This window comes from Papio anubis, chromosome 9 (genome assembly GCF_008728515.1).
Source record: "Papio anubis isolate 15944 chromosome 9, Panubis1.0, whole genome shotgun sequence".
Classification (NCBI taxonomy): Eukaryota; Metazoa; Chordata; class Mammalia; order Primates; family Cercopithecidae; genus Papio; species Papio anubis.
Window position 1 is genome coordinate 47041265 of NC_044984.1, and position 26423 is coordinate 47067687.

A 26423-nucleotide genomic window follows, 5' to 3' on the forward strand; every position below is an offset into this window, starting at 1 on the left:
AACCTGGAAGGCTCTTCCACTTGAAGGAGCCAGGACTCACCACCCGGAGTGAGGATGGTCTGTCCTTTGTCCCTGGTTACAGCTCACCTGATGGCCCAAACTGAAAAACTGTGAGGTTGTGAGCTCAGCTAACCACCTGAAAGGAAGTGTCCCAACCTGGCTTCCCCCCGGCTCCACAATTACTTCACAAAGTGTGGAGTTCACAGGTGTTGGTTGACCTTGACTCCTGGGCACTGTCAGCCCTCAGCTGTGGAAGAAATGCTGCCAACGTTTCAGAATTGCCTGAGTGTAGGATTTTCCAAAGTTCCATATTGATGATGTTACCCCGGAGGGAGGAGAAATGACTGTGAAATTTCCCAGGCTTATAAAGGTGACAATATGGCCTCTCCACGTGGGGAGGCAGACAGACCCAGGTGCCCAGGTTTGTAAAAGGTGCTAGCAGTGAGGGAGAGATCAGAGTCCTTTTCTTCTTCCTCTGGCTTCTTGTCCACCAGCAGAGTCACCATGACTTGTAGATTGTCTTGCCTGGGCTCCCGAGTGGAGTCTGCAAATCCAGGTCCTGGGCAACCACTCAGAGATATGGTTATGACCCAGCTCTCAGCTGCATCTTGCCCGGTGGGCCCTGGTCTGGTTGCTGCTGCATCACGGCCAGCACCTGCTACCGTGGCCTCACTGAGGGCTTTGGCACTGGTTCCTGTGAACACAGATTCAGCTACCACTCTGGCAGCACATGTGGGCCCAGCACTGCCTGCATCACCATTGTGTTGGCCAGTGAGAGCCTCCTCATGCCCCTCGACGTGGAAATTGCATGGTGCATAAAGCAGGAGGAGAAGGAGAAGATCAAGTGCCTCAATAGCAGGTTTGCTGCCTTCCTCCACAAGGTGGGTGTCCTGGATCACACCCTTCCTGAACCCCCACCATGTGCACAGCCGGGACTGGGCACTGAGGAAAGAATCAGAGCCAGGCAAGCCTCTGCCTGCCTGAGGTCCCAGTCTGATGGGAGAGGCACACAGACAGACAGACAGACAGACAGACAGACAGACAGGCACAGGAACCCAAGGCCCAGAAAGACTCTGACAGTTCAGATACAGAGAGCTTGTGGAAGAAAGATGCCAAATTTCAAAACTTCAACAAATTTAGTTTAAAGATCTTAGTTGGATTTTATATGCAATTTTAGAATTGGGCAGCCCTTAGAACTGATCAGAGGAACTCTGGCTGCACTGTGGTCCCAAATACTTATGGACAGAAAACAGAAAGTGACACATGGAAAACAGAAGTGAGGTACAGAAACAGCTGGATTGTTTACAGCTGGTGTTTGTGAACATTTGGCTGCCTGTGATTGACTGAAGCTCAGTTACCGTGATTGGCTGAGACTCAGCTATTTGTTACAAAGGATAATTCTGAAGTTAGGTTTGTAAGGGATAATTGGAAGGACAGCCGAGAAAGGAATGAGTCCAATAGAACCAAATTCAGGCAAACTGATTTATTGTCAGTCTTGCCAGGCTACCTCCTGACAAGAGCAGAGGAGGCAGTCCCACTTATAGACTATTGCAAGGTTTTATAGGGCGTAGAACTGGGTTAGGGTGAAGGAAAAAGAAAACAGAGTGGGGGGTCCTTTGTGCCAGGTGTCTGACTGCTTCCTGTAGATGTTTTTCTTGCCAGTTCTGTTGTGAGAGGTAGACGTCTTGACCACATCCTGGAACAGCTGGCTCTGGTCAGACAGTTACAGGTGGGTTTGGGGTGGGGGGTTTTACTTTTGGCCTTTGGGGCTTAGGTCTGTGGGAGGGAGAAACAGTCCAATTGGGTGGACCCTAACAAGGTTTCAGTTTGTTTGCCTACTAAGTCGGATTGCGGGTCATCATGTAAAAACTCAAAGGGAGACTTCTTCAGGTCAAATCTAGTTTAACAATTCCCCTACTTTTGGTCAGTCTCTCAATTTTCTAAAATAATATATATAGTTCCATGTAACCAGAAGTGTTGGCAATTGCACAGACTTCTCCCTGTTCCGCCTGTAGGTAATCTAGAGCAATTCTATTATCTAGTACAACTTTAGCGAGAATATTGGAAGTCTATTGTGCAATCATAGCCTTTGCAGTAGAATCTGCTATAGAGCCTACTGTGAGAGGTACATTTTAAATCATTGCCTCATTCATGTTTACACCAAGCTATGGAAAAAGGGATCTAACATATCATGCTCATCCAGAAGGGTTAAAGTCTCCTGATGATGTTCTTTTTAACCTATGATGTAGTTTAGGAAGAGCAGACCAGTGTTCTGTTTCTGACTGATTATGGAGCAACAAAGGTACCATTATAATTCCTAACCTGCGTTGGTCCATCATTTTCCATCCTTCAAGGTATGAGGGTTGCCCAAGCGTAAGGTTGGCTACAACTCCACAAAGAAAAGTATACCCCATGAGTGCACACAAGACCCTTTTTTCAGTTCTATTGTTCATGAATACATTACTACGAATGTATTCCTAACTCCAACTAGGAATGTTGGAATTAGCAGTTTCTGCCCAAGGATCTGAGGTAGAGTTATTATAGGTTAAAAGAGTGCTGGCCAGGCACAGTGGCTCACGCCTGTAATCTCAGCACTTTGGGAGGCTGAGGCGGGAGGATCACGAGGTCAGGAGTTTGAGACCAGCCTGACCAACATGGTAAAACCCTGTCTCTACTAAAAATACAAAAATTACCTGGGTGTGGTGTCATGCACCTGTAATCCCAGCTACTCAGGAGGCTGAGGCAGGAGAATCGCTGGAATCTGGGAGGCAGAGGTTGCCGTGAGCTGAGGTTGTGCCACTGCACTCCAGCCTGGGCGACAGAGCAAGACTCCATCTCAGGAAAAAAAAAGTGCTGTAGTACCCTGGCACATAGGTCAATTTGCAAGAAAATCTGTTTGGGCTTTTGGTGCAAACTTGTCTTGTAATATACTCATTAGTCTTGGTTCTTGAATCACATGACTGGGTTAAAGTAAAACAGGTCATGAGAACAAATGAGTCTGGAAGTCTAATTCCATAATAGGGACCACTGCTGTAATACATCATAGATTGATCCCTTATGAAATAGTTACTGGAAGGCCTATGCCCTAATAATAGAACCTCATTTATTTTCTACTCTCCTAAACTCTGACATAACTAAATGCTGCAAGGTTTTAATGCATTATGCCAAAGTATATTTTCACCAGGTAAAGGAAGCTTTTCAAGATCTATCCACTGAGGACAATCAAACCCTTCACAACCTAGAACCCAGAGATCAGGTTATCTGGAGACTATATCTGAGAAAGACTGCCATGGAGCCCCATTGGAGGGGACCATACCAAGTTCTTCTTATCACCCACTCTTCAGCAAAACTTCAGGGCCTTGAACTTTGGGTTTACATCTCACAACTCAAAAGGGCCCATTCAGACTCTTAGAATTGCACATCCATTGGAGACCTTAAGATAAAGCCAATAGGAGAAGTTTCTTCCCAGAAGCAGACAGTATTCTAGATGTGGACAGCTTTCCCAAGACCATGGATCAAGACTTCTCAGTCGCCATGCAACTCTTACCTTCCTTAAATTTTTCCTTGCTTACACCTTCCTCATTCACTTGGCAGGATAGTGTTGTAATTCGAAATTCACAATCAGTAGCTTCTGAGAGTTACTTTTTTTTTTTTTTTTTTTTTTTTTTTGAGACAGAGTCTCTATTGTCCAGGCTGGAGTGCAGTGGTGTGGTCTTGGCTCACTGCAACCTCTGTCTCCCGGGTTCAAGCAATTCTCATGCCTCAGCCCCCCAAGTAGCTGGGATTACTGGCATGCGCCACCACACTGGCTAATTTTTGTATTTTTTTGGTAGAGACGGGATTTCACCATGTTGGCCATGCTTGTCACAAACTCCTCACTTCAGATGATCTGCCTGCCTCAGCCTCCCAAAGTGCTAAGATTATAGGAGCAGGCCACCATGCCCAACCGTCTGAGAGTAACTTGATGGAGTGTTATATCTGTCATGTTGAACTGAAATCTTTACATGACCTACAAAGTCCACCTATTGGCCAACTTCAGCAACATCCCTAATGCAACTGTTTGTTCAAATTACAGCTATGTTCTCAACTTAAGTCACTGCCCCCACCTCCTGTAGGGGATCTCCATTCTCCAATCCCACATCTCAGACACTTCTGTGATTGTCAAGCTGGGCAACAGCCAGGACCTGAACATGGACTGCATCATTGCCGAGATCAAGGCACAGTATGACAACATTGTCACCTGCAGCTGGGCTGAGGCCGAGTCTTGGTACCACAGTTGCCTGCCAGATGTGGCACCTGCCTGCTAGATGTGGCAGTTGGGAGGGCAGGATGTGAGATACCTATTAGATAGACTTATTTTGTCTGGGGATTCTGATCCCTATGGATAGTAGGCCAATAGCTCTCAGGTTGAGGTGGCGGGGCAGGACTGCCATGTGTGGTTGCACAGGCTGAGCCTGCAACTGCACAGGCACAGCCTGCACAATCATCCCTAAAGGATGGGATATCCCACAATGAGCCTCATGAGCATCTCTGCTTCCCCCAGTTCTGGGAGGTGAAGGCCACAGTGATCAGGCACGGGGAGACTATGGGCCACAGCAAGGCGGAGATCAAGGAGCTGAACCGCATGATCCAGAGGCTGACGGCTGAGGTGGAGAATGCCAAGTGCCAGGTATGGGGCATCTGTGCCCAAGGCCAGAGAGACTGATGGCCTAACCTTTGTCACCCAGCCTGTGTGTGCCCTACCTGGATCTCAGCATTCATTCTCCAGTCCCTTTGTCCATGCAGAGTCCCTGGTTGTGGTCAGTCAGGGAGTCCCAGGTGATGAAGGCAAGAGGCCCAGTTTCTGAGGTGCTCCCAGCTGAATGGCAGACTGGGCATATCCAGGCAATGGACAGAGAGACCATAACCTATCTGTTCTCTTCTGGTTCCCCAGAACTCCAAGTTGGAGGCGGCGGTGACCCAGTCTGAGTGGCAGGGTGAGGTGGCCCTTAGCGACGACTGCTGCAAGCTGGCCGAGCTGGAGGGCGCCCTGTAGAAGGTCAAGCAGGACATGGCCTGCCTGATCAGGGAGTACCAGGAGGTGATGAACTCCAAGCTGGGCCCCGATGTGAAGGCTGCCTCTTCTTGCCAACTTCTAGATGGTGAGGAGCAAAGGTGGGTGCAACCTGCACAGCTGGGCCCAGAGCTCATCTGCATAAACCCACCCCACTTTTTAGCACCATCACTGACCCAGCCCTCACTACTACTTCTGTTTTCATCTTGGAACACTTTTAGGACCTCTACCGGTATTGAGCGCAGTCCAAGGAGTGGTGTCTTAGTTGAGGTCCACAGGCCGATTTCCAATAGGCTCCTTGCATGATCTATTAGGGACAATGGTTTGTCTGTAAATGTTCAAGAACTTGTTCTCTGAGATGAACAACGCCCTAATTTATAACACTTACTGATTTCAGAGTTGTGTATACTTCTGTCATGGCTGATTTCAGGCTGTTGCTCTGACTTCATGTAGAATTGGCTAGAAATGTACACAATAGGCTCTTGTGAGCTGGTGGGAACTGGTTCAAGAAACCGCTGGTTGGGGCCAGGATGGAATGGTGCCTCACACTGAAAGACAAATAGGAAGATATTTGTCTCTTCTATTAGATGAAAAACCTGAGGCTTAGGGAGACTGTGGGGGTCGGGGAGTCAGCCTGGTATGGAGTTATTGGGACAGTTGGAGAATTCTTGTGTGTCCTGCTGCATTTTCACAGGCTCCCCTTCCCGGGGGGATCTGGGAGAGCCTGGCACTTGTGTTCTTTTGGAACAGGGTTGGGACGATGCTGGGACTTTGAGGGTGCTAGATCCAGGTCTTCCCTCCATTCACCTTCTGGGAGAGGCTTGGGTGACCCCTTGCTTGACTGAGTTCAGAGCTGGTGACCACATGGCCTCTGGTGTCATTGTCAGGAATTAATGCCCAGTGCTAATACTGACATTTTCTCTCCTGCACCAGGCTGTGTGATGGCATCCATGCTGTGAATATCTGTGAGTAATTCTGGCCCTGAAGGGAGACTCTGAGGTTTGCCAGTGGGAAGAATTTTTTAGCTCTGAGGGTGGAGATACCAAGGGAGAAGTGGTTCCATTCGTTTACAGCTACACAGTTATAAAGAGGGAGCCAAACGACAAGTCTTGAGTGGAATCATTCCTTATGCCAGACTTGTCAGAGTGGCAGTCTTATTATCCTCACCATAGTGGAGGAACCAGAATGCATCACCTCAAAATATGTATCTTTAACATAAATATTTATCTTTTTTTTGAGACAGAGTCTCACTGTGTCACCCAGGCTAGAGTGCAGTGGTGTGATCATGGCTCACTGCAGCCTTGACCTCCTGGGCTCAAGCCATCCTCCCACCTCAGCCTCCTGAGTAGCTGGATCTATAGGTGTGTACCACCACACCTGGCTAATTTTTTTCTTTTTTTTTTTCATAGAGGTAGTGTATTAGTCTGTTCTCTTGCTGCTCTAAAGACATACCTGAGAGTAGGTAATTTATAAAGGAAAGAGGTTTAATCAACTTACAGTTCATCATGGCTGGGGAGGCCTCAGGAAACTTACAATCATGGCAGAAGGTGAAGGGGAAGCAAGGCACCTTCTTCACAAGGCAGCAGGAAGTAGAAGTGCCAGGAGGGGAGATGCCAGATGCTTATAAAACCATCAGATCTCATGAGAACTCACTCATCTTCATGAGAACCACGTGTGGGATACTGCCCCAGTGATCCAATCACTTCTCACCAGGTCCCTCCCATGACACATAGAGATTATAGAACTACAATTCAAGATGAGATTTGGTTGGGTACACAACAAAACCATATCAGATGGGGTTTCGCCATGTTGCCCAGGCTGGTCTTGAACTCCTGAGCTCAAGTGATCCACCTGCCTTGGCCTTCGAAAGTGTTCAGATTACAGGTGTGAGCCACCGAGCCTGGCCTGACATAAATATTTTATCAAGCTAAAAGCAATTAAGAAGATGCAGGGGAGCTCTCTGCTTTCCCTGTGTTTGCCTAAAAGCAGAACAGAGAATTACAAAGACAAAGGTCTTTCTATCCTCTCTGCTTTTCTGCCTAAAGCCAAGATGTAAATTCTCCTTACAACCATTATGAGCTTAGAGGTGGCGCCAGAGGAATCTGGGTGGACTTTACTCTATTAGTTTACCCATAAATTTACCTTCCCACCTTTTCTCATCTTTGGAAGCCTTAAACTGCTTTTCTTTGTCTTGTCATTTCTCTAAAATTGATTATTCCTTGTTGAAGATGAATATACAGTTGGCCCTCTGAATCTGTGGATTCAACCAACTGCAGGTTGAAAATATTTGGAAAAAAACTATACTGAACATACACAGACTTTTTTTCTTTTCATGACTCTCTGAACAATACAATATAACAGGTATTCATATAGCATTTACATTGCATTGGATATTATAAGTAATCTAGAGGTGATTTAAAGTATATGGGATGGTGTGTATAGGTTAAATGCAAATACTATGCCATTTTATATAAGGGACATGAACATCTTCAGATTTTGATACTTGCAGGCGTCCTGGAACCAGTCCCTCATGAGTACTGACGAATAACTACATAAACCACACAGCCTGTGTGTGCCCTACCTGGATCTCAGCATTCATTCTCCAGTCCCTTTGTCCATGTAGAGTCCCTGGTTGTTACTTTTCTCCTTCTATGACGTGCGCTGCTCACGTTGGTAAACTTGCTTGTTTTTCTCTGTCTGTTGTTGCAGGAGTCTGTCTCAACTACAAATTTATGTGGGTTGAAGAAAATTATAATTTCTCCCCTTCGGTAGGAAGCTCTTATTCTCTCCCTGTCCAAACATACTTGTCCATGTTCAAGATGTCAGTCACTTTACTGGATTAAAACATTCATTTAATCTTCTTTAAATACATGTGGATTGAATGAGCTGTCATCAAATCCACATGTCGTAGATCCTGAGGTTGTCCTGATTTTTTTTTCTTTTCTTTTGAGACAGGGTCTCAGCCGAGTATGGTGGCTCACCCTTGTAATCCCAGAACTTTGGGAGGCCGAGGCAGGTGGATTGCTTGAGCCTAGGAGTTTGAGACCAGCCTGGGCAATATAGTAAGAGCTCACATTTATGGAAAGAAGGGATTGAGGCTGGGTGCGGTGGCTCACACCTGTAATCCCAGTACTTTGGGAGGCTGAGGCAGGTGGGTCACTTGAGTTCAGGAGTTTGAGACGAGCCTGGCCAACATGGTGAAACCCTGTCTCTACTAAAAATACAAAAAATTAGCCAGGCATGATGGTGCTTGCCTGTAATCCCAGCTACTTGGGAGGCTGGGGCATAAGAATTGCTTGAACCGGGGAGGTGGAGGTTGCAGTGAGCCGAGATTGTGCCACTGCACTCCAGCCTGGTTGACAGAGTGAGACTCCATCTCACACACACACACACACACACACAAAAAAAAAAAAAAAAAAAAAAAAGGAAAGGAAGAAGGGATTGAGATTAAACCCCAAGATGGACTCACTCCTAGTCAGGGTGTCAGTCCCTGGCCCAGACTACAGGGAAGCAATGCCATCTTCACCCCTGGAGATGGAGGTAAGCAGAAGCCATCCTCCTGGCTGCTCCCAGCTGGTAGGAAGCCAGTGCTGATTGGAGGTGGGGCTTTTTGGGACCAGCTCCCATCCCTACCAAAGGGTTTAACTTCTCGTTGCTGTCCCTGTGTAGGTGTGAGCAGCTCCTTGGTGTGGTTGCATGTGGAGGCCTCTTGGCCAACTGCACCTGCGGCATCAGCTCCTGTGGGATGGGGCCTGTGTCAGCAGCTGCAGGAAGTGTTAAGTTGGCAGAGCTTGAGGATGCACCCAGTGCAGCCTCTCACACTTGCAAGGGTCCCAGCTGGCCCTACTTGACCTTGTGCAGCCTGGTGGTGGGGCGCCACTGCTTGACCCACCCTGATCCATGTTCTCTGCTTCCCATTTCTTACTTCTTGTTGTGTGGGAATCCCTCTTCCTTGGCCCCTGCTGCCCCCAAGCTGAGAAAGGCTGTTGAGAGGAGTGGCACGTAGCCCATGGGCGTGTCCTGTTTAAGGATTCTGCCCCGACTGAACCCACGAAGGGAATAGCCTCTCACCAGCCATCTTCCAACCTTCCCCTTCCCTTGCTGTCTTGCTCTTCCCTTCCCTTCTCCGGTCTTCTTTTCCTCCTTGTTTCTTGCTAGCTTTAGAAGGCTAAAATTTAATAGACTTTAATAGACTGACAATACCAAGTGTGAATCAGCTGAAACTTTCATGGAGTGTAAAATGATTTAGCTGCTTTGGAAAACAGTTTGTCAATTTCTTATGGAGTTAAACATGCACTTATCAAATGATGCAGCAATTCCACTCCTGGGTATTTCCTCAAAAGAAATAAAAGCAGATCTATACGGAGACTTGTACATGAATTTTATAGAAACTTTATTTATAATAGCCCCAAATTGGAAACAATCCAAATGTGTACTAGTAGATGAATGGATAAACAAATTGAGATACAGTCATACAATAAAATATTATTCAGCAACAAAAAATAATGAACTAGATTCATTCAGTGGTGATTAGATTGGAGCACACATCTGTCAAAATTTGTTGAACTGTACTTTTAGAATGTGTGCGCTTTATTGAGATACAATTGTATGCAAATTATATCTCAATTAAGTTGATAAAACAATGATTTAAAATGCATAAGATATTTAGAAATAAATCTAACACATATGCAAAAGACTTACACCTAGAGAAATATAAACATTATACAAAATGTTATAGGAAACAAAAGATAAAGAAGACATAATTAAATGAAGAGATATATCATGTTCTTAGATAGGAAGCTTTACTATCATAAATATGTTAATTATCCTTAAACTGATCTACAGAGTTGATGCAATTACACTCAAATTCCAAACAAAGATTTACATAATTCTTGACAAGTTGATTCTAAAATTTATGGGGAAGAACGAAGGTCAAGAATAGCTAAGGAATAATGAAAAGGAAGAAATAGGTACTCTCTATTTCAGGGATTATAATGTATTATAGAGTTATAGTAATTGAGAAAGCATAGTACCCACACAAGAATAGACAAACTAGCCAATGGAACAAAATAGCCCTAAATTTATTTGTAAATAAATCAATGATTTTGTTGTACAATAGAAGTGGTATGGCAGATCAGTAGTGAAAAGGACTATGCATTGGTTAACCACATGTAAAAAATAAAATTAGGTCCCCGTTCTCTCTTATACACAAAATCAGTTTCAAATTAATTTAAATTACAAATATCAAAAGCAAAACTTTAAGAGTTTCAGAAGAAAATATTGGAGAATATTTTTCTGACCTTGGTGTAGAGAAGGATTTTTAAACAAGGCACATAAAATGCTCAACATAAAAGACTGATAAATTAGATTACATTAAAACTATCAACTTTATTTTTCAAAATAGGTGACAAAGTGAAAAGATAAGCTGTAAACAATAATATTTGTGATATATATAAGTGATATAATAGTAATACTCAGAAATATAAAGAACACTTATAGTCATTTAGAATAAGGCAAAAACCCAATAGAAAAATAAAGGCAAAAGAAAAGGAAATACACACGTATAGATATTTAAAGAGATATTAAACTTTAACAGTAATCATGAAAATATAAAGTAACACCAAAAATGAGATTGAATTATTTAATTGTTGGAAATTAAGACATATTAAAGAGAATATGAATCTTTTTCACATTGCTGAGCAAAATGTGAATTGTTATAACAACTTTGGAAAATAATTTTATATTATAAAGTTAACACCTTTATAAGATTGTGACCATCTTATGAGTCAGAAGTTCTGTTTGTAGTTGTATACAAATCCTCACATATGTGCATCAGAGGATGTGTAGAAAAATCTTCATAGCACCACCTTTGTAAGAGAAAGAAACAAAACAAAACAATAATAGAATTACCTAAAGTGTGGTATAGTCACACAATGGAATACTCTAAGAATGGAATACTAGTACGATAATGGAGGAATACTAGCTACATGATATTGAATTAAAAAAAGACCTTGTGTGACACCCTTTTTATAAAAAAAGAACAAAAAACTGAAACAAATATATATTTAGGCATATACATGTATGTGATAAAACTAAGAAAAAACAAAGGAATTTTATTAACTTTAGGGAAGTGGTTACCTCTGGGGTGGTTAGTAGAGGACAGAGTAGGGAAGGAGCATGGAGCTAAATGTAAATTACTAGTAAGGTTTTAGTTTTGGGACAGTAGGTGGGTTCATGAGTATTTCATTTTCATTCTATTATTAAATAATAAAGTAATATGCTAGTTATAAGAAATAAACTTAAAACATGAGGACATAAGTTGAAAGTAAAAGAATGTGTTAAGGTGATTGGTTAGATCAGATTGCCTTACACATAGTAGAAGTAAATGATTTTTCCATGAAACTTATTTCAGTAGATGTGTGTATATTTGTATGTAGATAGTGATTCATGATACAACATATATTTCTTATTTAAAGTTGAGGTTCAAAAACAGTTTGACAACTAGTACCCCAAAGAACCTTTTGCTGAGGTCCACCAGCAGATATGTACAAGCAAGTTCATGGCAGCATTGTTTGTTATAACAAAAACAAAAAACACATGTGCTGCCTATAGGAAAATGCATATATATATGTATATATCTATCTATATCTATATATATAGTCATACTTTGGAATACTATACAGCACTGAGAAATAAAACTATATGCATCAAAAAGATGAATCTCAAAACTAGAATGTTGAGGAGGAAAAAGCAAGTCATAGAAATGTACAAGGTGTAATTCTGTTTATATAAAACTTAAAGGTAGGAAAACTCAGCACTAGTTTAGGGATACACACATATGACATAGTAATAAAGAAAAGCAAGAGAATGACCAACATAAAAACTCAGGACAGTGGTTACTTTGGGGATCAGATGGGGTTAGAGATGGATAGAGATGGATCAGAAAAAATCCCGCAGGGGGGTTTGAAGGTACTGGTGGGTACACAAGGATTTGTTTTATTATTGTTGCTATTGAAATCAATAAATGTAGGTTTTGCATACTCTTTTGCATGTATGAGAAATTTATAAAACAAAAGGAAAATGCTGACAGCAGCTTGTGCTCTCTAGCCCCTACTCACTCCTACAGGTTAAAGTCATTGCCTTACCCAAGATTTCCTACCAAGTCTTGGGACTGGCATCCCCAGTCTCAACTTCTTGCCCTCCTGTCAATCTTCTACACTGCTTCTAGACAATCACTTCTCATGTCAGGCCACTCTTCTGCTCAAACACTCTCTGTGGCTCCCCAGTGCCCATCCATAAGCTTAAGCTCTTCAGCTCCACACATTTCCTCCATCTGAGGTAGCCTTCCCCTCCTCCACTTTCCTTTAAGTTCCACTTCAGCCCAGAAACTTCCATTTTCCCATCTGGGGTCACAGTATGGCCCCCTTCTACCCTATGCCCCTGAGGCCTCCTGGGCAGAACTCTGTGATTGTAATGAGTTGAGGTCACAGAGCCCCCAGGAAGAAGAGGCCCTAGTCCTCAGTGGCAAGGATTCTGGTAGCTCTTGGGTTGGAGCTGGGCTTTGGTGCTCAAGAGAGGCTTGGAGGAGACCACAGTTCTTTCTCTATGGTGAGACTCATACACATGGCTCCCTGGTCACACAGGGATGAGGTGTCTTGGACTCCACCCAGATCTGTTGGGCATACAGCTTTTGGGAACAGGAGCAGAAAAAGGGGGCAGTGGGAACACAGAAGAGATTGAGATGATGTTTTGGGGTCTGTCCCCCCACACTCCATCTGCCCTAGAAGAAAGTTTGCAATGGGCTGGTGGGAACAGTTCTTGCTCTCTGGGTTGAGGGGGTGTGTATGACCTTGGTGGAGAGCAAAGAGCACAGGCTTAAAATGCAGTCTGACTCAACTGTTGGCTGGCAAGGTCACTCACTCCCCTCTTGCACGTGGTGGATGGAATGTGCCCCAGTTTGCCTGAGGAAAGACAATGGGAAAAGTCACATCCATCTGGCCAACTTCATGGGTGGTTGTGAGGCCCCAGTGAGATGGTGGAGTAAAAGCCTGTGAAAAACATCAGACACTGTGCAAGTGTGAGTTACTGTTCCCTGGCTGTTCGTGTATTGAATGCACATGGGGGCGAGGTGCAAGAAGGGAAGGGGTCCCCTGACTTCATAGACAGCACTTCCCCTAGCAGCCTTGAGTTTGGAGAAGAAGCTGGAATCTAGATCACTGTCCCTGGTTTCTGATTAATGGCATTCAAGTTAAGGACATTTCTTCCTAATCCTAGATTTTAAAATGTGTTTTTTAAATTAGGAAATATTGAATTTCATTAAATTTTTTTGTACTAATTTAAATGGTTAGATGTGGTAAACTACAATAATCAGTTTCCTAGAGTTTAACTCTCCCTGTTCCTGGGATAAACCTCATTTAGAGGTTTCAAATGTCCCCATCACGGTCTCACCTTTCAAGATCAAGTCAGGCCAAAGAAAGTTTTTTTTTGTCTTCTCTTTCCTCCAAAGAGTCATCAACAAAAGTGAGTTATATGAATCTAAGGCAGGAGTGATCAGAGCGCACCAGGGAGCTTGCAGGGTGGAAGGACTGCTGTCTGGGAGGGTCAAGAGTGTGTGTCCTGGGGAATGCGAAAACGAAACTTAGTGGACGGATGGACTCACCTGCTTCCTCCTTCTTCCTGCAGGCTTGGTCTGGGATTTGGGGCAGGGAGCATCAGTAAGTAAACAGTAGGCTGGCGTGGTCGGATCTTATTATCTTATTCTCCTTATTCCCTCCTTCCCTGTCCACATCTTGGCGTGCCTCCTCTTAAGAAGGCAGAAGGGCTGTGTTTCTGTTCCTGTGTCTGTGACAGCTCCCTCTGTGCCTCTTCTTTTGTCGGGGGCTATTTCTTCTCTCGGGGGTGACTCTGTGTTTGCGTGTGTGGGGAAGGGGGTCCTGTGGTCTGTTCTTTGGGGAGAGGTCTGTGTACCTGTTCCTTTGGAGGAGTTTATACATCTGTCTCCTGGTGGGGAGGAGGGTCTGTGTATCTATCCGCTGGAGGAGATGTTTGCAACTCTGTCTTCTGGGGCTTGGGGTTGGGGTACGCAAGGGCTTTCCTCCCTCCGACAGTAGTCCTGCGTTCCGCCGGTCCCCGCCCCGGGCTCCGCCAGCCTGCTCCAGCCCCGAGCTGGCTCCGGCGCCCTGGAGACCAGCGCCCCTGGCGGCGGCTAAGCGCTCTGCGGTTCCCCTGGCTGTGGCTGTGTTGGGGGCTTCAGCAGCGTGGGCTCCAGCAGATGCTGAACTCTTCCCGCCTCGCTCCGGAGAAGACAAGGAACCCTCAGCTTCTGCCCTAAAGACTTAGCCCTCTTGTCTCAGATGCCCCCTCCCATACAGCTGACCCCACATCATCTTTCCTTTTTGCCCCCCACACCGGGGCGTGAGGCGTTGGAGCACAGTTTACGGGACTATGACCATCCCCAGTGCAGATGGCCTGGACGCTGGTGCCACTGGGTAGAGGTAGTTGGCCAGCTTACCTGGACCAAGAACCCTGCCCCTCGGAACTGCCCCCTTCCCTTCTTTCCAGGGACTTTTCTTCAATAAAAAGTTGTGCAATGGTCTGAGCTTCCAGGCGTTTAAACCTGGATTCTCCAGGCCATTCCCAGAGCGCAGACAAACCTGGCTGCGGTGGAGGGGTCAGGGCGAGAACAATACCAGGAAGCAACCTCCTCCCCTCCTGGTGTGCGGGTCTATGTGACTTAAGCGTATGGTGATTCGATATTATAGAACCAGGGTCTTTAGAATGGGGATCCCGGAGTCCGTGGGGAAAGCAAGAGAAAAGGTTCATTCATGCAGAAGGGTCTAGCCGGGGCCCATAGCGTCTGGTCAGCAGAGCTGAGAATTCCATTCTCCATCCGTCCATTCACTCTACACGTACTTACTGAATGGTCTCATAGTGCTTGGTGCAGGGAACAGGATGGTGAGGAAAACACTCTAGGATTCCTGGAGATGAGGTTCTGGGTAGGGAGGTGGGCCATAGATGAGGAAACCAAGCAGAAACAGAAAAGGGTGGGATGGGGATTGGGTCAGTGCCTTCTAGCTCCCTGATGGGGCACTTGAGGACAGGTGGCCCTTGCAGGTGGGGGCTGGAGAGATATGAACATAGTTGGGTGGCCAAAGCCTGAGTTCTGGTTTAACACACAATTGGGCCACCCAGTTCTGTTAATATGATCTGGTGGCGGGCAGGTGAACAACACGCTGGGGTGGAGGAAAATGTGGGCTGTGAAATCTGATGGAGGCTCTGGCTGTGTCTCTACTTCAGATCTAGGGTGTAAGTTGGTCCAAGTTTTTACAAGGCATTGAACTTTGGCGGTTGGAAGATAGACCAGTCTGGGGAGTGGGGTGGCTAGATAAAGGCTGGGTTTCTGGGTTCTTTACCTGCCACACAGGCCCAAGAGAAGCTTCTATACAGTGAGCCCACATTCCTTTCTATTGCATGAAGTTACATCATCAATACAACAATAGTTTCTGCTTTCTATGTGCCTGGGTGGGGCTAAAGTGCGTCATTGGCCAGAGGCCTGGGCTTTACCTTTTAAGGCACTCTAGTGCCAGGGTGTCTGCTGTGTTCTTCTGGGTGCCTGCCCGGAGGACAGGTATCCAAAAAGCCCTCTTCTTGTGTAAACAGAAAAGTCTCATGCAAGAGGAATGGGACTGAAACTTGGCTGGCAGGCTGCCACCCTCTTGAGGGGTAGGAGGCATGGCCCCACTGGGCTCACACATCAGCCCTGGTTGATAAATACTGACCTGCCAACACTCGCAAATGCAAACAAGCTGCCTGAAGATTCTTTCAAGATTCTTTAGTCCAGCTCTGTGCTCCTTGCATTTTGCTAGGGAATCATGAGATTCTGTGCGATTCAAGGCCAATTTTCTCCAGCTCCTGCTGTGATGATCACGTCAACGAGGGAACTTCATGGGAATTGTAGGCAAGATCTAGGATGTACATTCTGCAACCTGCGTCATTCAGGACTGGTTGCTCACATTTTCCCTTTTCAAATACCGAATCTGGACTTGCCTGATGTCAATCCAGAAGATCCCCAGGGCTTTGGGGTCAGGTTTGAGTTTCTTCCTGGGCCAGGGCCATGTGGGTCACAAGCAGTGTTTGTGGTTTGGAGACTAATTCCCTGAGAGGCTCCCCTGGCCATGGGCCACATTCCAGCCTGGGGTGGGAGGAAACTGCCCAGTGCATTTATGGAGAGTCATTCTCCAGCCCATTTATAAGCTTTGTGAGTTGGGGTGGCTTTTGAAGGGAGGAGGGCTGTCCTCGGTTCGGTCATTGCTTCTCAACAGAAGGGCACCATAAGGCGTGAGTCCTCTGTTGGCGCTCCATGCCTGCCTCACACTCCGTCGCACTCAAACATGTCAGATGCTAACTTAGCTGTGGTCATGTCTCTATCTGAGCCCCTGGAGGGCAGTGAAGGTCTCATCCATCCCCAGTGTCTGCCTCAGAGTAGATGTGATGAGGTTGAGGCTGCGTGGTCCTGGTTGGTGTGTCCTGTCCTGAGATGTATCGGGCCCTGTTTTTGACCATTAGTGTGTTGCATTCTGCATAACCCCTTGGAAGTCTCTTGTGGAGTCTAAATGCAGTCCTTCCTGCTGTGATTTCAGCTGCAAGAGATCAACTAGACCAACCTAGAGTAAGGAAGGAAGGGCCTGGATCCTGTTCCCAGTCTTGTTCTTACCTTGACCAAACTCTTCACCTGTTTCTGGGCCTCAGTCCTGCCCTCCTCTAGATCTAAATTGTGAATATTCATTTTTTTCCTTCTTATTTAATTTTAAATTTATTTTTGTAGATATGAAGTCTTGCTCTATCACCCAGGCTAGAGTGCGGTGGCACGATTATAGCTCACTGCAGCCTCGACCTCCTGGACTCAAGTGATTCTCAGTAGCTGGGACTACAGTTGCATGCCTCCACACTCTGCTAATTAAAAAAAAATTTCTGTAGAGATGGGGTCTCACCTTGTTGCCCAGGCTGGTCTCAAACTCTTGGCCTCAAGTAATCCTCCTGCCTCAGCCTCCCAAAGTGCTGGGATTACAGGTGTGAGCCACTGTGCTTGGCTTTATTTTTCCTTATTTTCTTCCCTACTTAGTCCCTCTGAGCCAAAGATTAGCTGCAAAATAGAATAGTAACTATCAGAGGGTTGTTTGAGAAAAGATACTGCTGCATGTAAAGTGCTTAAAGCATAGGAAGTTATATTAAGTGTAACTATTATTTCACTTACTGGAATTCTTTAGAAGATTTTTGAGCCTCCCGCCCCCTGCTTTTTTTTTTTTTTTGAGACAGAGTCTCGCTTTGTTGTCCAGGCTGGAGTGCGGTGGTGCTATCTCGGCTCACTGCAAGCTCTGCCTCCCGGGTTCACACCATTCTCCCGCCTCAGCCTTCCAAATAGCTGGGACTATAGGCACCTGCCACCAAACCTGGCTAACTTTGTTTTTGGATTTTTAGTAGAGACGGGGTTTCACCGTGTTAGCCAGGTCTCGATCTCCTGACCTTGTGATCCGCCCACCTCGGCCTCCCAAAATGCTGGATTACAGGCGTGAGCCACGGAACCTGGCCAAGTTTTGAGCCCCTTTAAAGAAAGCTTTACAAAGTCTAAGGGTGACTGACCTCCCTCTGCCCCACCTGGAGTGAGAGTGATGGTAGGGCAGGAGGAATAAGTAGGCAAGCCTAGGGGTTAGAGCAAGGGCTCCTTAGCCAGGGGGGACCTCCCTAGTTTGACTCCCAGCAGCATCGCCCATCACTACTCCCACTTTAGCCCCAATCCCCATTGGTGACCCCTACCTCACCAGCACACATGGGTCTACTCATGTACCCACATGCACTCACATCCACATGTACCCACAAATCTCCCCTTTTCAGCACATAGATGCACACATGTTCACATGTATAATCACATATTTAGAAACCCTCACCATCTCTCTCACACACGCGTTTCCACACGGGTAACTGGAATGTGCATGTACCTGAATGCAATCATATTGCTCCACTCACAGTTACCTCTAGGCATTGAGCAACGCAGAATGAATACACAAACAACATGCGCATACACTGCACAGTTGCATGAAACCTGGAATCACCATTTCCCTCTAGCCCCCAATCCTGTCCCACCTCTCCCAAAGAATAACACAGTTGGCTGAGCGTGGTGGCTCACGCCTGTAATCCCAGCACTTTGGGAGGCTGAGGTAGGCGGATCACAAGGTCAGGAGTTTGAGACCAGCCTGGCCAATAAGGTGAAACACCGTCACTACTAAAAATACAAAAATTAGCCAGGTGTGGTGGTGGGCACCTGTAGTCCCAGCTACTTGGGAGGCTAAGGCAGGAGAATCGCTTGAACTTGGGAGGTGGAGGTTGCAGTGAGCTGAACCCACACCACTGCACTCCAGCCTGGGCGACAGGGTAAGACTCTGTCTCACAAAAAAAAAAAAAAAAAAAAAGAAAAAAGAAAGAAAAAAAGAATGATAGAGCTTTAAATTGGTAAGGGATGTTAGCAGCCACCTAATCCAAGCATTTTCTTTTCTTTTCTTTTTTTTTTTTTTGAGATAGTCTCTCTCTTGTTGCCCAGGCTGGAGTGCAATAGTGCCATCTTGGCTCACTGCAACCTCTGTCTCCCGGGTTCAAGCGATTCTCCTGTTTCAGCCTCCCAAGTAGCTGGAATTACAGGCATGCACCACCACGCCTGGCTAATTTTTTGTATTTTCAGTAGAGATGGGGTTTCTTCCTGTTGGTCAGGCCGGTCTCGAACTCCTGACCTCAAGTGATCCACCTGCCTTGGCCTCCCAAAGTGCTGGGATTACAGGCATCAGCCACTGCCCCCAGCCCCAAACATTTTATTTCACTAGCAGATACACTAAGGCCCAGAAAGGGGAGTTGACTTGCTAAAGGTCACGCAGTGAGATGTTCCATTTTCTTCACCATTCTGCACCCGGGGAATTATGTGTTTGATTCCTTCCTGCCTTGCTCCTCTGCCTGAGCCTGTGCAGGAATGGGAACCTAGAGGGAGGTGACGGTGGTAGGGCTGGAGTAGGAAGGGAGGGTCAGAGCTAGAGGTAGGGTGAGGGAGTGAAATACGGCAGGGCACTAAGGCCCAGTTGGGCTGAAGTTGGGAGAGGTGAGAAGTCCATCAGGACTGGAGTTGCAGTTGGCTTCTGAACTAGGGAGGGATGGAGCTGGTGCTTGAGTCTCAGGTCTGGACTTCTGACAGGGGCTGCTGCTGCTGCTTCTTGTTTTTTTATTTGTTTTGAAACAGGATCTTGCTCTGTCGCCCACGCTGGAGGCAGTGGCTCAAACATGGCTCACTGTGCAGCCTCAACCTCCTGGGCTCAAGCTGTCCTGCTTCAGCCTCCTAGGTAGCTGGGACTATAGGTGCACACCACCTTGCCCAGCTAATGTTTTTATATTTTACAGAGACAAAGTCTCACTATATTGTCCGGGCTGATCTCTAACTCTGGGGCTCAAGCAACATTTTCACCTTGGCCTCCTAAAGTGTTGGGATTATAGGTGTGAGCCACTGCACCTGGCCTAGGGCCAGCTTCTGAGCTGTGTGATGTCACAGCATAGAGGGCTAGTTGGAATGATTGATCACAAATTCTGGAACTTTCCAGGATTCTGTCCTGCTCAGAATTCCATCAGGGGTGGCTGAGAGACCTTGGTTTGATTCTAGCTTTTACAAGAGATTTTGCTTTTTTTCAGTCCACTCACTTCTGGTCTGTTAATATTCTTAATCATTTGTAGTGCGCAGAAGGGTAGGGGTGGGGGACTCCCATTTCTGCTGCATTTTCTGGGTCTGGAACTGGAAGTGTAGAGATTCACCCTGGCCTAAAGATATATGTTCAGGGAGTCACCTGGGCCCATAGTGGAGCTGAGCTGTCATCTTCCCCTTCCCCTACCTCATCAGTGCCAGGGAATACTTCCATGCATGAAGGAGCTGAATGGCCCTGGTAACCACGGAGATTTCTCTCTGTACTTGCAATCTCTGATCACAGATATAAGTATAATAAGAGGTTGGCCATAAGAGGCCCTGATCCCTAGAGGGACTTCTACTTTACATTCTGCAAAAGAATAGCACTAATGATAAAAAATAGAGTGATAATTTTGTGGCATGCACTATGTAAGCCTTTTACATATATGAAATCCCTTAATCCACTCATCAAATTATGAGGTGGTTGCCCTTTCTATCATCCTCATTTTAGAGGTGTGGAAGCAGGCACAGAGAGGGTAAATACATTGCCCAGCCCCACTCAACTAGGAAGGACCAGGGCCCAGCTTGGGGCCCAGGCAGTCTGGCTGGAGTCTGTGTCCCCTCTCTATGCCACATCATCTTGCTATGTGCTGTTTTCTGTCTTTGAGGAAATGTATCAGCTATGGCAGGTCTCCAAAACCCCAGAGTGACTCTGTTTAAAAAAAAAGAAAGCCAACGTCAAAGGCTTTTTGAAACTTTAAATCATATTCATGTGTTCACCCCTTAAAGAATTCCAATAAATTACTCAGGCATGAGTCTTCCCTGTCAAAGCAATGGGTGATGTTGCCTCAAGCTTTGAGTGATTGGTGAATCTGATTTTCATGATCTACCAGTTTCCAGATATGCACGAGGTGTTTTCTGGGAGACAGCTGCAGTTTAGTGAAATGAGCCCTAGCGACACACACAGGACTTAAACCCCAGATGAACCACCCAACTAAGTGGGGGACCCTGCCCCAAACACTGAGTGCCTCTGAACTCTGGCTTCTTCATCTGCAAGGTGTATCATTAGGGTTGTGTGGATAAAGTTACATCAAATAGGGGTCTAGCACAACTCCTGGCTAAATCTGAACCTTCTGTGAGGCGAGTGATAGAGAACTGTACTGGAGACCCTTGACCTGGGCCTTTCGCTGCTCCATGTGACTTTGGGGACCCTCCCTAACCCCGACCCCTGAGGAGGGTAATAGAGATGCAGACAAGACCCAGGTTGGCTACATTAATTTATTGAAACACAGATCAAGGGCAGAGGAAGAAGGGGAGAGGCAGGAAGGCAGTGGCCATGGGCAAGGTTCTGGTCCTGGCCCTTCCTGCTCCTGAGGCCCCTTCCTGTGGCTGCCAGGGGACTTCTTTCTAGGGTAGCCTTTCCCATTGTGGGGTGGCAGAGCCCAGAAGTAGGGGATCACACAGAGAAATGCGAAGCCAGGAGTGGGAGGGGTCTTTCAAAGTGTAGGAGAAGTAGCTGAGCACTTGCTCCAGGCGCCTGGACTGGATGGGCTGAGCAAGGCAGGGCAGGAAAGATGCCTGGGGCCTGGGACTTGAGCTGGGGTGCCTAACATTTCCGGCAGCTGCTGCCGCAAGACCCCACACCCAAGGAACTGATACCACAGGAGCCCACACCGCAGGAACCCACTCCGCAGGTGGTGTTCAACTGGCCACAGGGCGCACACAAGCCGGTGCTCACCGCCACGTTCCCGTTGCACGGAGCGCTGCAGACACTGCCAGTCACTGGCCGGGAGCCTGACACGCAGAGGTCCCCGCACACGACCCCACCACGGGAGCTGCTGACACCTGTGAACCCCGAAGGCTGAATCAAAATTCCGGAGGGCAAGCCATCCTGCCTCCCTGACCACCGCCCCTGCCTAAGACCTGAGCTCTGGTATGAAAAGTCAGAAGCATCTTTAGTGCACAATTGTAGGTCCATCTAGTCCAAGAGATTAGGTCTTTCGGGTGTCTGACCCCACATCCCTCCTGTTGTGATGCCAGCCCACTCTTTTACATTCAATCTCAGTGACACTCCTTTTTTCCAAACTCTGCCCTCCATCACAGGGAGGTAGTAAATCTGTCCACACCAGACCCCAAATACTCACAGACATTGACAGCCCCAACGCCTTCACATAGCCTGAGGGCAAAAGAGAAAAAGCAACATTAGTAACTGCCCCAGAGTGGCTGAAAAAGCTCCCTAGGTCATAGGGTAGTGTCCACAATTGGTCGATTAAGAACAGAGTCTGAGGGAAAACCTTGTCTCAGACAAACTCACACACCAGCCCTCCCCACACTGGAAGTGAATAATAATAATTTTTTTTCTTTTTTTTTTCCCCAGAGCCCTGGTCCTTGCTCAGCCAAGACCAAGGGTAGGCTTGTGCCAGGGATGGGGAAGGGTGGCTCTGGGCCAGGCTTGGTTGGGCCCACCTCTGCTCCTCGCCCTCCAGCAGGCGCCTGTAGGTGGCGATCTCAATGTCCAGGCCCAGCTTGGAGTTCATCACCTCCTGGTACTCCCTGATCAGGCAGGCCATGTCCTGCTTGGCCTTCTGCAGGGCACCCTCCAGCTCGGCCAGCTTGCAGCGGGCGTCACTGAGAGCCGCCTCACCCTGCTGCTCAGACTGGGCCACCGCGGCCTCCAGCTTGGAGTTCTGAAGACAACAGAGAGAACAAGGTAGATCAGAATCTCTGGGTCTCTCTGATGCTCACCTGGATCAGACCATGCTCTCCACCAACCTGGGAGCACCCCAGAGCAGAGCCTCTCGCCTTCATCACCTGGGACTCACTGAGAGACCACAACCAGGGACTCTACATGGACAAAGGGGCTGGAGAATGAATGCTGAGATCCAGATGGGGCACACATAGGCTGTGTGACAATGGTTAGGTCCTCGGTCTCTCTGACCTTGGTCACAGATGCCCCATACCTGGCACTTGGCGTTCTCCACCTCGGCCGTCAGCCTCTGGATCATGCGGTTCAGCTCGTTGATCTCCTCCTTGGTGCGGCGCAGGGTCTCTCCATGCCTAATCACCGTGGCCTTCATCTCCTCACACTGGGGGAAGTAGAGATGCTCATGAGGCTCAGGGTGGGACTTCCCATCCATTCAGGGCACCACGGATGATTATGCAGGTTGTACAGTGCTCAGCCTGTGCAACCACACATGGCAGTCCTGCCCTGCCACCCTAACCTCAGAGTGGCAGCCATCTCTTCTCATCCCCAGGGACCAGCATCCCCAGAAAAGGAAACCTATTTAATAGATACCTCACATCCCTCCCACTGCCATGTCTAGCAGGCAGGTGTCCTGTGCCACTCACCTTGCTGCGGTACCAGGACTCGGCCTCGGCCCGGCTGCGGGTGACAATGTCGTCGTACTGTGCCTTGATCTCGGCGACGATGCAGTCCATGTTCAGGTCCCGGCTGTTGTCCAGCTTGACAACCACAGAGGTGTCTGAGATGTGGGACTGGAGAACGCGGATCTCCTGCAGGAGGTGGGGGCGGTGACTTTAGTTGAGAACACAGCCCCACCCACCATGTCCTGACTCCACCTTCTCAGGCTTTCTCTGGTCCCCAGCCCTGCCCCCTCACACAGCCTCAGGGACTGCAACCTCTACCCACATCCTGTCCAATACGCCCACCCCCAACTCTCCTCTCTGCTGGCCGCCAGGTCTCTGCCTGGCCCCTGGGCCCGCACCTCCTCATACAGCCGCCTCAGGAAGTCGATCTCCTGGATCAGGGCCTCCACGTTGGCCTCCAGGTCTGACTTGCGGAGGTAGGCGCAGTCCACATCCTGGAAAGGTGGGGAGTGTTGGAGCTCAGAGGACCCTGGTAATCTAGCCCCCAGACTCGTCTCTCTGCCCATCCATTCCATGCAGCCAGGGGAAAGCAGTCCCCGGTGTCCCATTCCCATGCCTCTGCTTCCCTTCTGCCCTTCCTGGGATGAGCTGGCATCCTCTGCCCCTCTGAGGATAAATCCTGTTTGCTTTGGGCATGACTCACCAGCCTTTCACCCCTCCTTGCCCTCCTGTCTCTCCCTTCTCCCCTCTCCTGCTCCAGGAAGCCTGCCCAGACTGACCCCCCTGCTCTCACACCTTGACCCTTTCCTGTCCTTCAGTAGTGCTCCAAGAGCCCAGTTCCTGCTCCTGATTCTGCTCCGTCCTCCCTTAGACCCTGGGATTGTGTCTGTGCCTCAAGGTCCGAGTCCCCAAAATGCTAGACAGACTGCACTGTCTCTCAGCAGAGACACTGTATCTGCTATGGCTCCAGGGGACTCAGCAACAGACCACAACCTCTGGAGCAGAGCAGGACACACAGAGGGCAGTGCAGCCATCCCCTCACCCAAGGCAGGTGCTGATAGATGTTCCAAGGTCATTGTCCTTTTTCAAGACCCTGGATGCTCCATCCAATGATCTGCACCTGGGCAGTCCTATCCTACTGTGGAAAGGTCACTGTGCTCCACACTGAGACTGAGACCCCCTGTGTGTCCCCAGGAAGAGCCTGTCATTCTGAGATCCCACAGATCTGTGCTTCTCAATCCTGTGTCACTTGCCTTCTTCAGAGTCACAAACTCGTTCTCAGCTGTTGCTCTCAGAGAAACCTCCTCCTCATACCTGAGGCAGAGCAGAGGGCAGAGAGGGGAGGTCAGAGCAAGGCAGGTCTCTGCAGAGCCCCCATCACATCACACTTCATCACAGCCACGGGGACAGTACTAGAAACACCCCCACACAGCCCGGGCCTGGCAGACTAGCTGAGTGCTTTCCGGTTGGATGTGGGATGTGTCTGGGATTCTCTCTCCACTTCGAACTGGGGAGGAAGAGGGCTCACCTGGTACCTCCCAGTCCTGTTCCCAAAGGGTCTCTGAGGTCCCCCAGGAGGCAAATAGGACTCAGCCCCCAACCCCATCCTGGGAGTAAACAGCATATCCTCCCGGGGCCTGTAGCCCCAACCTCCCTTCACTGGTGTGAATCCCAGCTCAGGTGCTGGACCTGCAGGCCCTCGGAGCTTAGAACCCAAGGCAGTGGGAACACCCAGAGCCCCAGACCTGTCACTCGTGAGAGACCCTGGGCTCACATCTGACAGGTGCTACAGGTATCGGGACTGAGGGTCAGGAGAGAAGCAGAACCCTGCAGAGGCTTCCTCCCCACCGAGCGCAGGGGAGAGCTGCTGCGTGATGTGGCTCAGGGAAGAGAAGGCTGAAGTGGGATAGAGACAGGTAGTGGGAGTCACAGCCCTCCTCTTACACAGGTGTCTGGGCAAAGATTCCACAAATGAAAAGACCCTGCCACCCTCGGTCAACCTAGTGGTCATGGCCACTCACCCTACCTGGGAGTTCTTATTGTCTAATCCAGTGTATTTAACCTAAACCCCATTCCTGTGCCCAGCATCCCTCCTGCTGTCACTCACTTCTTCTTGTAGCCCTCCAGCACCTCCTGCACGTGGTTGAGCTCTGAGGCCAGCCTCCCACTGTCAGCCTCCACGCACTCGGCCTCCCGCCGCAGAGTCTCGATGTAGCCCTCGAACAGGGGCTCCAGGTTGCTCTGGCAACACTCGCGGTTCTGGAAGAACTGCAGCTTTGTCTCCAGCAGCTTGTTCTGCTGCTCCAGGAAGCGCACCTGCCATTCAGGGTGGGAAGGAGGGGCAGATGGTTTCTGATGCCCCCAAAGACAGCTCTGGGGACCTGGTGGAGGAGGGATACTTTAAAGGAAATCCCCAAATCTGGAGCTTATCTGCGACTGAGTAGAGGTGGGCAGTGGGAGACAGAGTTTCTGGATTTCCTGGTCATGATCTGTGCCTAGATTTCCCACTCAGGAATGGAGCAAGGGCTGGGTGGTGTCAGTGCCTGCTCTCTGGGGAGCTCAGTGACCCCAAGCAGATGAACACAGTGGAGGCTCAGCTCCTCACTCTGAAGCCAGGTGAGGCAGCATCCCTCACAGGCAGAGTACCCAGGTTCAGATCTCAGATGGGATTTCTGGGGATGGTGCCAAGAAGAGGGTGTCTAAATTGAATCACCATCTGGAAGGGAGCTCAGCTGTCCCAGCTCTTCCCCTATGTCATCTGGAAGTCAGTGCACCCTACTTTCTCACCCTGGGTCTGCCCAAATCCCTCTGAGTTCAGCAGCAGCGGTCACATGTCCCCCACCCCCAAATCCCTGATATCTAGCTTGTGTCCCAGAGCAGCCTGGCCACACTTTTCCTTCACAAGCTCCCCCTATCTGAACTGTCAGCTGAGTCTGCGTCTTGAGTGCCTGTGTGTGTCTCTCTGTGTGTGTGTGTGTGTGTGTCTGTGTGTCTGTGTGTCTGTGTGCCTCTCCCATCAGACTGGGATCTCAGGCAGTCAGAGGTCTTTCTGTCTCTGACTCCATCCTCAGTGCCCAGCCCTGGCTGTGTAGGTGGTGGGAGTTCAGGAAAGGTGTGATCCAAGACACTCACCTTGTCGATGAAGGCCGCGAACCTGCTGTTGAGGGATTTAATCTGCTCCTTCTCCTCCTGCTTCACGCACTGAGCATTGGAGTCAATCTCCAGGTTGAGGGGCGTGAGGAGGCTCTCGTTGACCGACACGGTGGTGATGCATGGGGGGCTGGGCCCGCACACGCCCCCAGAGCGGTAGCCGAAGCTGCGTCCACAGGAGCC

At 48.3% G+C, this 26423-nt stretch overlaps 2 protein-coding genes across 2 annotated transcripts in view; one reads left to right on the plus strand and one right to left on the minus strand.

Moving 5' to 3' along the window:
• The window catches only part of LOC100999494 (keratin, type II cuticular Hb1-like), a 19668-nt gene extending 4592 nt beyond the window's left edge, over positions 1-15076 (plus strand). Inside the window, 7 exon segments of the mRNA XM_031650176.1 lie at positions 595-881; positions 1634-1729; positions 4076-4222; positions 4544-4669; positions 4934-5154; positions 5987-6018; positions 13736-15076. Coding sequence (XP_031506036.1) covers positions 595-881; positions 1634-1729; positions 4076-4222; positions 4544-4669; positions 4934-5154; positions 5987-6018; positions 13736-13782 — 956 coding nt within the window. The 3' untranslated portion in view covers positions 13783-15076.
• A 5951-nt stretch (positions 15077-21027) lies between these two features.
• LOC101026475 (keratin, type II cuticular Hb1) lies at positions 21028-26417 on the minus strand (the record flags this gene model as incomplete). The annotated part of the gene is made up of 9 exons (XM_003906414.4): positions 21028-21608; positions 21908-21939; positions 22230-22450; positions 22724-22849; positions 23112-23276; positions 23489-23584; positions 24344-24404; positions 25198-25406; positions 26223-26417. Coding segments are annotated over 9 exons (1344 nt in total), but the record flags the coding sequence as incomplete, so codon positions are not given.
• Between the last annotated feature and the right edge of the window lie 6 nt (positions 26418-26423).